Source organism: Hyla sarda, chromosome 9 (genome assembly GCF_029499605.1).
Source record: "Hyla sarda isolate aHylSar1 chromosome 9, aHylSar1.hap1, whole genome shotgun sequence".
Lineage (NCBI taxonomy): Eukaryota > Metazoa > Chordata > Amphibia > Anura > Hylidae > Hyla > Hyla sarda.
Window position 1 is genome coordinate 163,070,672 of NC_079197.1, and position 14,429 is coordinate 163,085,100.

A 14,429-nucleotide genomic window follows, 5' to 3' on the forward strand; every position below is an offset into this window, starting at 1 on the left:
GGAGCAGTGGCCAGACCAAAGGGGAGGGCTACGAATTGAAAATGCCCCTCCGGAACCGCAAAGCGGAGGTACCGCTGATGGCCGGGAATATTGGAACATGGAGGTAGGCATCTTTGATGTCCACCCAAGAAAGAAACTCCCCTTGTTCCATGGATGCCACGGAGAGATTCCATTCGGAAGTGGTGGTTGAGAAGATGACGGTTGAAACGTTTGAGATCCAGGATTGGCCGAACAGAATCGCCCTTCTTGGGGACCACAAAAAGATTGGAATAGAAACCCAGAAAATGTTCCCCTGGAGGAACGGGGACAATAACTCCCTGGAAAAGCAGGGACTGGAGGGCCTGCCGAAACTGCTTCGCCAGAGAAGGTGACCGGGGGGCCGGGACTGAAAAAAACTATTCGGTATCCGTTGGACACCACGTCCATGACCAAAGAGTCCAGAATGTGTGTGGTCCAGATGCCTCGAAAAAGTAAGAGACGACCTCCCACCAGAGAAAAATCTGCGGGTGGGGGCTTCACTTCATGCGTTAGTGGGTTTGCGGTTGCCCAATTTGGCCGCAAAACAACCGGAACGGTTGGTGTCCGACTTCCAAGCCCAGAACGAGGGAGCCTTCTTGTCCCGCGAAGGCGCCTGCCCAGACCCCTTATTGGGGCCAAAAGTCCGAAAGAACCGGAAGGAAGAGGACTTCCTTTGGGAAGTAGTCAAGGCGCTTGCCAAAAAGACAGATACCAGTAAAGGAAGCTTGGCGAGAGACCTTTTGGAGGCGGCTTCCGCATCCCCCGCCTTAGGCCACATGGAATGCCGGAGGGCCGCTAGGTGAGCCAAAGCAAAGCCAGTAGAAGTCCATGCATGGAAGTTCCCAGCTTTAGAGCATTGGAGAACCAAAGCAGACAGATCCTCTGGGGAGGATCCGCTAGGATACAATGACGGAGTTTTGAGTACCACACCGACAGGGCCTTGGACACCCATGCAGAGGCGAAGGTAGGAAGCAGAGAAGAGCCTGCTGCTTCAGAGGCAAACTTCGCCAAGGACTCCACCTTCTTGTCCGTCGGATCCTTGAAGGCAGCTGCGTCTGCTAGCGGCAATGTAGTAGCCTTAGAAAGGCGGGAAATTGGTGGATCCACTGAGGGAGGGGTAACCAGTTTTGAGACAAGGTCCTCTTGAACCTTCTTCATACCTGGGAACCTCTTGTCTGGATGTTTCCATGCAGATTCCAGAAGGGTGTCAAATTCAGCTTGAGAGCTGAACATTTGAGGTGCTGGTTCAGCACGATGAAAGGATACTTCAGGAGTCACGTCCGAAGATCCTGGGTCCTCTAAGTGAAAGGGGTCTCTTATGGCCGCAACCAATGAGTTCACCGTTTCAACTGTATCCGAGCGGTCCTCAGAGTCAGATGCCGATTCGGAAGCCTCATCCGCCAGTTCACCAGAGAATGTATACGAGTGGAGACAGCCCTGGAGTGGGCGACCCTTATCGGGGTACGCGGCTCTGGCGAGGCAGAGCGGCGACTCCGGGAACGTCCTCTGGAGGAGCGACGTTTGTGACCAGATGACAGGGGGGGGCGGGACCCACGAGGGGGGCACCCACGTCTACTTGAAGGCTCAATGGAAGAGTCAGAAGAAACACCCCTTGTTACACTTGTGAGAGCGAGAGGCATATGGAGAAGAGGAGCGGGATCCTACAGAGGGCCGGCGCAGGGCAGACCTCTGCAAGGCAGACACCACGTCACGGGAGGCCTCAGCCACCGAACGGGTGACTTGAGTCAAGTCATCCATATACTGGGATAGGGAAGAACCCAGGCTGGAGGGGCGGCCAAATCCACCGGGACTGCTAGAGCATCAGGGGTGCCAGGGGGTCTGGGGGAGCAGTGGAGCAGGCAGAGCAAGTGGGTTCAACAGAACCAGGCATTTTGGAATTACAGCTCTTACAGACAAAATGGCAAACTAACACTCCAGTTGTCTGTTTAGAGGGAGGAACAGTTCTGGGTACAGACAATGAAAAAAGAACTCTCCCCGAGTCTGTGTCCCCAGAGCAGCTGCTGTGAGGAGAACTCCGCTCTGTGTAGATATAAAAAAAACAACCAATAGCCAGAGAGGGGCGTGCCTGAAGCAGGGGCACTGTCTGATTGGCCCCTGTCACCTTATCGCGCGCACGGCGCTGATTGGAGAGCGATTTGTGCCTCCAGTAAGCTCTGAATGCTGAAGAAGAAGAAGGTAATGGAGCCCGCTCCTTGCCCCGAGCGCACGTCAGCCGCATATGCAGCCCGCAAGCACCACTGCTGCTCTATTCATATGTAGAAAAAGGTGCCCTGTTTTTGTACTTAGTGGGGGTCCCAGTAATCTGACTTCCACCGATCAGTAATTTAATCCCCCAATATTTGATAGGTGATCATTTTTAACTCTAAAATAACCCTTTTAGTTATAGTTACTGATCACAATGCTTATTGAGCTGTGTACTGTTTATATAGCTTAAAGGGGAACTCCGGTGGAAAACATTTTTTTTTTTTTTTTTTTTTAATGAACTGGTGCCAGAAAGTTAAACAGATTTGTAAATTACTTCTATTAAAAAAATCTTAATCCTTCCAGTACTTTTTAGCAGCTGTATGCTACAGAGGAAATTCTTTACTTTTTGAATTTCTTTTTTGTCTTGTCCACAGTGCTCTCTGCTGACACCTCTGTCCGTGTCAGGAACTGTCCAGAGCAGCATAGGTTTGCTATGGGGATTTTCTCCTGTTCTGGACAGTTCCTGATAGGGGCATCAGGTGTCAGCAGAGAGCACTGTGGACAAGACAAAAAAGAAATTCAAAAAGTAAAGAATTTCCTCTGTAGCAAATAGCTGCTAATAAGTACTGAAAGGATTAAGATTTTTTAATAGAAGTAATTTACAGATCTGTTTAACTTTCTGGCACCAGTTCCTAAAAAAAAAAAAAAATTTCACCGGAGTACCCCTTTAACTAACTACCATATTGTGGTTACATTATGTTACATGCACAGCATAAAACCGACATCTCATGTCTTATGTAGTAAAAATACGAGCATTGCTACAACTACAATGTGACCTTGAGAAAACTCCCTCTTACCACACTCACCAGAGAAGATGGAGAAGGGGTGTAGCCATCTCCCAGGCCACGCATAGCGAATTTGGTTGCGTTCCACAGCTTGTTGCAGAAGTGGCGGTAACCAAGGATCCTGTTCACATCTAAGTTAATATCTCGTCCTAAAAGGAAATATTAAGAGAGCTATATAACATTAGGACTCATCAATGTCTGTCCAATGCTTAAAGAGGTATTTCCATCTTGACATTAGGCATTTTTTGGCCACCTCCGGCCTGTTTGCAGCTGCAGGGGGTGGTTGGGAAAGCCAGAAGCAACCAAAAACGGGGAAGTTATACAATTGGAGTAACTCCTATTAACTTTAATGGGAGTTGTGCAAATGACATCGCCCTATAAGCTACTCCAGGATTAAAGTCAATGGAAGCCAATTGAAGAGATGGCTTTTTAAGTACTGAGCATACTGTGGCATACATTTACAAACGGTGTGAACAATCTATGAAGTGAGCACGTGGAAACATGAAAAAAGGTGAAGATCAACCCTAAGAGACTACAAACTTACCCTGACTGGTATATGCACACAAAGCAAATCTAAGAGCGTCTGTTCCGCACTCAGGGATCCCCATGGGGTAGTCAGCTTTCTGAGGAATAAAAGGAAGAGAAAAAAAAATTGTATGCAATATCCAGTCCATCGTTTCTCAAATATTTTGGGTCTTTAAAAAAAAAAAAAAAATTATTGAGATATATATATATATATAACAATCAAAGTTTGGCAATATATAGATATGCAGCACAGTAGTGAATGGGGCACAGGACTTATCCGCAGATCTGGACTCACCTGTCCTTCCTTGGCTCTTTCCATCTCGGCAGGATCCAGATTACTGTCCAGAAGCTGAGCATGAAGACCCTAGTGAAGTAAACAAAAGGATTATCTATCCATCTCCTATCTATCCATCCGTCTATCTCGTATCTATCTGTCGCTCTCGTATCTATCTGTCGCTCTCGTATCTATCTGTCGCTCTCGTATCTGTCGCTCTCGTATCTGTCGCTCTCGTATCTGTCGCTCTCGTATCTGTCGCTCTCGTATCTGTCGCTCTCGTATCTGTCGCTCTCGTATCTGTCGCTCTCGTATCTGTCGCTCTCATATCTGTCGCTCTCATATCTGTCGCTCTCATATCTGTCGCTCTCATATCTGTCGCTCTCATATCTGTCGCTCTCATATCTGTCGCTCTCATATCTGTCGCTCTCATATCTGTCGCTCTCATATCTGTCGCTCTCATATCTATCCATCCATCTATCTCATATCTATCTATCTCATATCTATCTATCTATCTCATATCTATCCGTCTATCTCATATCTATCTATCTCATATCTGTCTAATATCTATCTATCTATCTCATATCTATCTATCTCATATCTATCTCATATCTATCTATCTATCTATCTCTCATATCTATCTATCTCACATCTATCTCATATCTATCTATCTCATATCTATCTCATATCTATCTATCTCATATCTATCTAATATCTATCTATCTCATATCTATCTATCTCATATCTATCTATCTCATATCTATCTGTCTATCTCATATCTATCTGTCTATCTCATATCTATCTAATATCTATCTATCTCATATCTAGCTCTCATATCTGTCGCTCTCATATCTATCTATCTCATATCTATCTATCTCATATCTATCTATATATCTATATATCTCATATCTATCTATTATCTATCTATCCATCTATCTCATATCTATCTATCTCATATCAATCTATCTATCTCATATCTATCTATCTCATATCTATCTATCTCATATCTATCTATCTATCTATCTATCTATCTCATATCTATCTATCTATCTCATATCGATCCATCTATCTCATATCTATCTCATATCTATCTCTCTCATATCTATCTTATATCTATATCTATCTATCTATCTCATATCTATCTATGTCTATCTGTCTATCTCATATCTATCTATCATAAACACAGATTTGACATCACCCACTATATTATGTCCTTACCTGTATGGTAATTCCCTTGATCACATCCAGAGGATCAATGACATTGCCCAATGATTTACTCATCTTGCGCCCATGAGCATCACGTACTATAGCATGGAGGTATACCTGAGAGAGCACAAAGACAATTTGTGTCATGGGAAACAGAATAAGCAGAAATGGCAGAAATCATGGAGAAGAGAAAGCAACGAGAACCACGGATTTAAAGTGTCCCTGTCACAGAAAAAAAAAAAGAACGTTGAAATTTCGCCAACAAATATGTAAAAAATGTTGGCTGGCCGGGGTCTCAGTGCTGCGACCCTCACTGATCATTAGAATTAGTGGGGAGAAGAGTGCGGTAACACGCCTCATTATTTGGCTTGCAGTAATCTCTGTCAAGCTTCACTAGACAGGCTCCATAAACTTAAAAAGTTACTAATTACTGATCCTGAGTTATATCCTGTATTTTACCTCAGAGCTGTACTCACTCTTCTGCTGGTGAGGTCACTGTGTACATACATTACATTACTTATCCTGTACTGATCCTGAGATATATCCTGTATTATACTCCAGAGCTGTACTCACTATTCTGCTGGTGAGGTCATTGTGTACATACATTACATTACTTATCCTGTACTGATCCTGAGTTATATCCTGTATTATACTCCAGAGCTGTACTCACTATTCTGCTGGTGAGGTCACTGTGCACATGCATTACATTACTTATCCTGTACTGATCCTGAGTTATATCCTGTATTATACTCCAGAGCTGTACTCACTATTCTGCTGGTGAGGTCACTGTGTACATACATTACATTACTTATCCTGTACTGATCCTGAGTTATATCCTGTATTATACTCCAGAGCTGTACTCACTATTCTGCTGGTGAGGTCACTGTGTACATACATTACATTACTTATCCTGTACTGATCCTGAGTTATATCCTGTAGCAGCTGACTCCTTCAATGGCTCAGAGTGGCAAAACCACACACAACCTGATAAAAGGTGTGGCACTGTTATTGGAAGAAACAAGACATATTTTTCTTCTCCCCATTTATGAATACCGTATAGAAAATAAAGCCCGCACTAGCTATCACAGTAAATAGTCAGGTACCTCACCTCTTTGAAGGGCAGCTCCCCAGTAAGGGTTAGACCTAGCATCACCATTCGGGCCACCCAGAAGAACAAGATGTCGTGTCCAGTCTCCAGGAGAGTGCCGGGATAGAAAACCTTTAAGTCCTCACTCTACAGGAAATAAATAAGATATCGGGTTACCTTATATTCTTCATCACAGACGTATGCGCTGCCACATTCTTAAGATGGCCGCACAAACTAGGGTAAAGTCATCCAATCACAATGGAGGTGCCCCTCCTAGTGATAGTCCTATATGACGGGAATACCCCTAAAGCTGCCATCTTTACCGGTGCTTACCTCGTTGGGCCAGCCAAAGATGGAGAATGGGAAAAGTCCAGAAGAAAACCAGGTGTCTAATACGTCTTCATCTGAAACAAAACAGGTGCATAGAGTTAAAATCGGCGATAACATATTCTGCATATTCTAACAGGAAAAAAGGAACAATAGTCCTGCGCAGAACATGTTATTTCACAATTTTATTGTAGTGAGATCAAACATGGTAAAAAAAAAAAAAAGTAATGTGACGCATTTTTGGTGTACATCACTTTTACAGGGGTTATCCACCATAAGGTGATTTTATTATGTACCTGGCAGACAGTAATGGACATGCTTAGGAAGGATCTGCGCTTGTCTTGGGGCTAAATGGCTATGCTGTGAGATTACCATAACACTGTGGCTAGCTTTTTGTGAACTGGGATTTCGTTCTCAAACTACACATCCAATAGTTCCTTGTATGTGTGAGGTGACTTTCCTCCCTCCCACACATCAGCTACCCCACCTAATGAAACTTAAATGACCAGTGTTTTCAAACCAGGGTGTCTACAGCTGTTGCAAAATGATCTCTCTCCCACTCTGAGGTTGCTCCACCCATTGAAGCGGCACTGTCTCAGTCATCTCCTGACTAGTGATGTCACGTCTCAACGCACTGCAATCCGAGACCAGAGTAATTTTGTATGCTGTTAAAAATTAATTTTGGGAAACCCCTTTAATTGTACGACTAGTATGAATAAGGGTGATGAACATGTGAAAAGCGTCTCATGACATTTTTTACCATGTCTGATCTTACGACAATAACATCTTTAAATGGGCGCTGTCAGATACAAAAACTTTTGATATGTTGTAAAGCATGTATAACCAATAGGTCATAGTGAAAAAGCCAGTAAAACAACTGCCCCCCCCCCCCCTGTCTGCTTGGACACATACTAGTCCTGCTGTGTCCATGCGTCATCACCTATGTCATGGACACACTTCCTTGATTGACAGCTGTGAGCGCAGGGCTCAGAGCTGGAGGAAAAATCCTCCCACTGTCAGCTTGTGTCCCGCTACTGTCAGTGAGGACAAGCTGGGAGTTGTAGTTTTGCTAATGCTAGGGGAGATGTGAGCATTCTGAGGGAGGGGGCGGAGACCTGCACAGTGAGGCCACGCCCCCTCCCTTTGAGAGGAATTCAGACCGGTGAGATAAATTAAAAATTTAATAAAAAAATAAATAAATGTGCTAGACACATAAAAATTAGATGTACATGGTCAGGATTAGGTACTGAGTGATATATAAAAAAAATGTCTTTTTGTTGGATCTGATTGGGACGCTTTAACCCCTTAACGACGCAGGACGTATATTTACGTCCTGCGCCGGCTCCCGCGATATGAAGCGGGGTCGCGCTGCGACCCCGCATCACATCGCGTCGGTCCCAGCGCTCATCAACGGCCGGGACCCGCGGGTAATACCACACATCGCCGATTGCGGCAATATGCGGTATTAACCCTTTAGAAGCTTTGACCGCCGCTTCTAAAGCGAAAGTGAAAGTATCCCGGCTAGTCAGTCGGGCTGTTCAGGACCGCCGCGGTGAAATCGCGGCGTCCCGAACAGCTTACAGGACACCGGGAGGGCTCTTACCTGCCGCCTCGGTGTCCGATAGACGAATGACTGCTCCGTGCCTGAGATCCAGGCAGGAGCAGTCAAGCGCCGATAACACTGATCACAGCCGTGTTAATACACGCCTGTGATCAGGATGAAAGATCAGTGTGTGCAGTGTTATAGGTCCCTATGGGAGCTATAACACTGCAAAAAAAAAGTTTAAAAAAAGTGTTAATAAAAGGTCATTTAACCCCTTCCCTAATAAAAGTTTGAATTACCCCCCTTTTTCCCATAAAAAAAAATAAAACTGTAAATAAAAAAAAATATAAACATATGTGGTATCGCCGCGTGCGTTAATGTCCGAACTATAAAAATATATCATTAATTAAACCGCACGGTCAATGGCGTACGTGCAAAAAAATTCCAAAAAAGCGTATTTTGGTCACTTTTTATTCCATTAAAAAATGAATAAAAAGTGATCAAAAAGTCCAATCAAAACTAAAATCATACCGTTAAAAACTTCAGATCAAGGTGCAAAAAATGAGCCATCCTACTGCCCTGTACGTGGAAAAGTAAAAAAGTTATAGGGGTCAGAAGATGACATTTTTAAACGTATAAATTTCCTGCATGTAGTTATGATTTTTTCCAGAAGTGCGACAAAATCAAACCTATATAAGTAGGGTATCATTTTAACCGTATGAACCTACAGAATAATGATAAGGTGTCATTTTTACCGAAATATGCACTGCGCAGAAACGGAAGCCCCCAAAAGTTACAAAATGGCTTTTTTCTTCGATTTTGTCGCACAATGATTTTTTTTTCCGTTTCACCGTGAATTTTTGGGTAAAATGAGTAATGTCAGTGCAAAGTAGAATTGGTGATGAAAAAAATAAGCCATAATATGGATTTTTAGGTGGAAAATTTAATGGGTTATGATTTTTAAAATGTAAGGAGGAAAAAACGAAAGTGCAAAAACGGAAAAACCCCGAGTCCTTAAGGAGTTAAAAGGGGTACTCCACTGGAAATTTTTTATTTATTTTTTTTAAATCAACTGGTGCCAGAAAAGTTAAACAGATGTGTAAATTACTTCTATTTAAAAATCTTAATCCTTCCAATACTTATTAGCTTCTGTATACTACAGAGGAAGTTCTTTTCTTTTTGAATTTCCTTTCTGTCTGACCACAGTGCTCTCTGCTGACACCTCTGTCCATGTCAGGAATTGTCCAGAGTAGGATAGGATTTATATGGGGATTTGCTTCTACTCTGGACAGTTCCCGACATGGACTGAGGTGTCAGCAGAGAGCACTGTGGTCAGTCAGAAAGGAAATTCAAAAAGAAAATAACTTTATCTGGAACATCCAGCAGCTGATAAGTACTGGAAGGATTAAGATTTTTTTTTTTATAGAAGTAACTTCTCTAAAAAAAAAAAAAAAAAAAATAGTTTTCTAGGGTTGTACCCCTTTAACCCCTTAAGGACCAAGGGCGTACAGGTACGCCTTTGCTCCCTGGTACTTAAGACGAAGGGCGTACCTGTACGCCGGTGGGAATTTCGGGGACCGGACCGGGTGACTGCTGATATCGATCAGCAGTCACCCCGCACAAATGCCCAGGGGGGTCATCAGACCCCCCCATATCGGCGATCGGCGCAAATCGCAAGTGAATTCACAATTGCGATTTGCGCGATTACGGGTCAATGGTGACTCGGATTATAAGGGGGATCGTGGTTGTCCAAGACACCCACGATCCCCCTGAAGGGATAGGAGTGAGGTGGCAGGGGTGCCACCCCTCCTATCCCGGCTATTGGTGGTCTAGACGCGACCACCAATAGAAGATCGGGGGCGGGGGGGTTAACTTTCGTTTTCCCCGTCCTGCCCACCCACAATAGGCGGGGCAGAACGGGGAAACGACACATGAGCGGCGCTGGAGTCCACTTACCCTGTGGGCGAGGCTGCAGGCGACGATCGGTGTCGGAGATCGGCGGGCGGCGACGTCGTGCAGCAGGCTCCCTGGATCAGACGGAAGCCGGTAAGTTGCCTAGCAACATTTGGAGGGCTACAGTCCGAGACCACTATACAGTGGTCTCTATACTGTAGCACTCCAGATGTTGCAAAACTACAACTAACAGCATGCCCAGACAGCTGTTTGGGCATGCTGGGATTTGTAGTTTTGCAACAGCTAGAGGGCTACAGTTTAAGACCACTATATGGTAGTCTTTGAACTATAGCCCTCCAGATCTTGCAAAACTACAACTCCTAGCATGCCCACACAACTGTTTGCTGTCTGGGCATGCTGGGATTTGTAGTTTTGCAACATCTGGAGGGCCACAGTTTGCAGTGGTCTCTATACTGTAGCTATCCAGATGTTGCAAAACTGCAAATCCCAGCATGCTGGGAGTTGTAGTTGAGATCCCTCCAGCTGTTGCATAACTACATCTCCCAGCATGCCCTTCGGCCATCAGTACATGCTGGGAGTTGTACTTTTGCAACAGCTGGAGGCACACTGGAAAATATTGAGTTAGATAACAGAACCTAACTGAATGTTTTCCAACCAGTGTGCCTCCAGCTGTTGCAAAAGTACAACTCCCAGCATGCACAGTCTGTCAGTACATGCTGGGAGTTGTAGTTTTGAAACTGCTGGAGGTTCTCTCCCCCCCCCCCCCCCCCCCCCATGTGAATGTACAGGGTACATTCACCCAGGCAGGTTTACAGTAAGTTTCCTGCTTCAAGTATGAGCTGTGGCAAATTTTTCGCCGCAGCGCAAACTCCTTGCAGGGAACTCACTGTAAACCTCCGCCAGTGCGAATGTACCCTAAAAACACTACACTACCACAAAATAAAGGGTAATACACCCCCTTACACTGTCCCCCCCCCCCCCCAATAAAAATTAAAAACGTCTTGTACGGCAGTATTTCCAAAACAGAGCCTCCAGCTGTTGCAAAACAACAACTCCCAGCATTTCTGGACGGCCAATGACTGTCCAGGCATGCTGGGAGTTTAGCAACAGCTAGAGGCACCCTATTGGGGAATCACTGGCGTAGAATACCCCTATGTCCACCCCTATGCAATCCCTAATTTAGTCATCAAATGCACATGGCGCTCTCTCACTTCAGAGCCCTGTCGTATTTCAAGGAAACAGTTTAGGGCCACATATGGGGTATTTCCTTACTCGGGAGAAATTACACTATAAATTTGGGGGGGGGGGGCTTTTTCTCCTTTTACCCCTTATGAAAAGGAAAAGTTGGGGTCTACACCAGCCTGTTACTGTAAAAAAAAAAAAAATGTTCTACACCAACATGTTGGTGTTGCCCTCTACTTTTATTTTCACAAGAGGTAAAAGGAAAAAAAGACCCCCAAAATTTGGAACGGAATTTCTCCTGAGTACGGAAATACCCCATATGTGGGCGTAAAATGCTCTGCGGACGCACAACAAGGCTCAGGAGTGAGAGCGCACTATGTACATTTGAGGCCTAAATTGGTGATTTGCACAGGGGTGGCTAATTTTACAGCAGTTCTGACATAAACGCGAAAACATAATTACCGACATGTGACCCCATTTTGGAAACTACACCCCTCACGGAATGTAACAAGGAGTATAGTGCGCCTTAACACCCCACAGGTGTTTGACAAATTTTCATTAAAGTTGGATGGGAAAATGAAAAAAATTATTTTTTTCACTAAAATGCTGGTGTTACCCTAAATTTTTCATTTTCACAAGGGAAAATAGGAAAAAAGCCCCCCAAAATTTGTAACCCCATGTCTTCTGAGTATGAACATACCCCACATGTGGATGAAAAGTGCTCTGCGGGTGCACTACAATGCTCAGAAAAGAAGGAGCGCCATTGGGATTTTGAAGAGAAAATGTGTCCGGAATTGAAGGCCACATGTGTTTACAAAGCCCCCATAGTGCCAGAACAATGGACCCCCCCCCCCATACACACATGTGACCCCATTTTGGAAACTACACCCCTCACGTAATGTAATAAGGGGTACAGTGAGCATTTACGCCCCACAGGTGTCTGACAGATTTTTGGAACAGTGGTCTGTGAAAATGAAAAATTGCATTTTTTATTTGCTCAGGACACTGTTCCAAAGATCTGTCAAATGCCAGTGGGGTGTAAATACTCACTGTACCCCTTATTACATTACGTGAGGGGTGTAGTTTCCAAAATGGGGTCACATGTGGGGGGTCCACAGTTCTGGCACCACGGGGGGCTTTGTAAACGCACATGGTCCCTGACTACCATTCCAAACAAATTCACTCTTCAAAAGCTCAATGGCGCTCCTCCTCTTCTGAGCATTGTAGTTCGACCGCAGAGCACTTGACGTCCACACATGGGGTATTTACATACTTAGAAGAAATGGGGTTACAAATTTTGGGGGTAATTTTCCCCTATTACCCCTTGTAAAAATGTAAAATTTGGGTGGGGAAACAGCATTTTAGTGAAAAAAAATGTTTTTTTCATTTACACATACAACTTTACCAAAAAGTTGTGAACTACCTGTGAGGTGTTAAGGCTCACTGTACCCCTTGTTACATTCCTTGAGGGGTGTAGTTTCCAAAATAGTATGCCATGTGGGCATTTTTGCTGTTCTGGCACCATAGGGGCTTCCTAAAAGCGACATGCCCCCCCAAAATCATTTCAGCAAAATTTGCTTTCCAAAAGCCATATGTGACTCTTCTGAGCATTGTAGTTCGCCCGCAGAGCATTTTACGTCCTAACATGGGGTATTTCCATACTCAGAAGAGATGGGGTTACAAATTTTGGGGGGCATTTTCTCCCATTACCCTTTATAAAAATGGTAAATTTGGAGAAAAAAAAACTACACTTAAATGGGCACTGTCACCAACTTTGTTTTTTGATATGTTGTAGTACTTATGTACTACAACATATCTCTAATATATTGTCATTATTTTTTTTTTGCTCATCAGGGTGAAATTTACGTTTACAAACCGCTGCAGCCTGGCGTGACGTCACGCCTGAAAAAGGACTGATTTTGGCCTGGCAATCAGTACTTTTTCACTTAGGCTGCTCTCGCTCCCTGCCTGTCAATCAGACAGGCAGGAACGAGCGCATTGGCTCCCCGGCCACTCCCCGTCATTTTGAATACTTTGAGGGGGTGCAGTTTTTATAATGGGGTCATTTGTGGGGTATGTCTAATATGAAGGCCCTTCAAATCCACTTCAAACCTGAACTGGTCCATGAAAAATTCTGATTTTGAAAATGTTGTGAAAAATTGGAAAATTGCTGCTGAACTTTGAAGCCATCTGATGTCTTCCAAAAGTAAAAACCATGTCAACTTTATGATGCAAACATAAAGTAGACATATTGTATTTGTGAATGGTTTGAGTGGCATTGGGGCTGCTCTGCCAGTGGGTCGTTCCCCCCCGTGGGCACTGGTGTCGCGGCGGTGGTGGTGGTCGCCGCCCGGTGCTACGCCATTTTATGCTAGGGACGTTAGGGACCCACTCTAAATAGGTGGCCTTGACGTGGCGAGTGGGCTTGTACTTTTTGATCAAAAATGTATACTAACAACCTGTTAGTTTTTGATATTATACTGAGAAGCAATCAGATCATTATACAAGATTGTAGATGTGCGACCATGTCTGTTTTCTACTCGAATTCACAATATATAATTTATTTGGAAAGTCTATTTTCCCTACAAGCAGAGAGCTTCAAAGTTAGAAAAATGCAAAAATTTTTCATCAAATTTTGGAATTTTTCCCCAAGAAATGATGCAAGTATCGACAAAACTTTACCACTGACATAAAGTAGAATATGTCATGAAAAAACAATCTCGGAATCAGAATGAAAGGTAAAAGCATCCCAGAGTTATTAATGCTTAAAGTGAAAGTGGTCAGATGTGCAAAAAATGCTCCCGTCCTACAGTGAAAAGTGGTCTGGTCCTTAAGGGGTTAAACTACATGTTCTGCACTGGACTATTGTTCCTGGTTCTTGCCTGCATTGAGTCCACAGACACACAGTGTGTTAGTAATAAGTAATATACAATAGGACTTACCCTGCTTAAGTGACACCTTCTCAGGGCCAACATTGAACTGTTTAGCCGTCTTGGCTCTCACCTCCTGCTCTGATCGGCCACTGATCCAGTACTTGCCATCAGTATCCTGCACAAATACAAACCACATATAAATATCTAACACATATAAGTTCTACTCGTACTACAATCCAAGACCTTAAAGATTCTGCATGATATCCTAACCCAGTGTTTCCAGCTGTTGCAAAACTACAACTCCCAGCATGCTCGGACAGCCATTGGCTGTCCGAGCATGCTGGGAGTTGTAGTTTTGCAACAGCTGGAGGCACCCTGGTTGGAAAACACTATCCTAACCTAATAATACACAGCCATCTTAACCATCTTA

General features: G+C 44.1%; 1 protein-coding gene across 5 annotated transcripts in view; it reads right to left on the reverse strand.

Annotated features, from left to right (window-relative positions):
* The window catches only part of VARS1 (valyl-tRNA synthetase 1), a 69,929-nt gene that overhangs the window by 12,266 nt on the left and 43,234 nt on the right, over positions 1-14,429 (reverse strand). For all 5 annotated transcript variants that reach the window (XM_056539525.1, XM_056539523.1, XM_056539526.1 and 2 more), the window contains exons 18-24: positions 14,069-14,174; positions 6,494-6,564; positions 6,182-6,307; positions 5,086-5,190; positions 3,889-3,957; positions 3,613-3,691; positions 3,090-3,217 (exon numbers count right to left, since the gene is read on the reverse strand). In XM_056539525.1, coding sequence (XP_056395500.1) covers positions 3,090-3,217; positions 3,613-3,691; positions 3,889-3,957; positions 5,086-5,190; positions 6,182-6,307; positions 6,494-6,564; positions 14,069-14,174 — 684 coding nt within the window. The remainder of the gene's footprint in view (positions 1-3,089; positions 3,218-3,612; positions 3,692-3,888; positions 3,958-5,085; positions 5,191-6,181; positions 6,308-6,493; positions 6,565-14,068; positions 14,175-14,429) is intronic.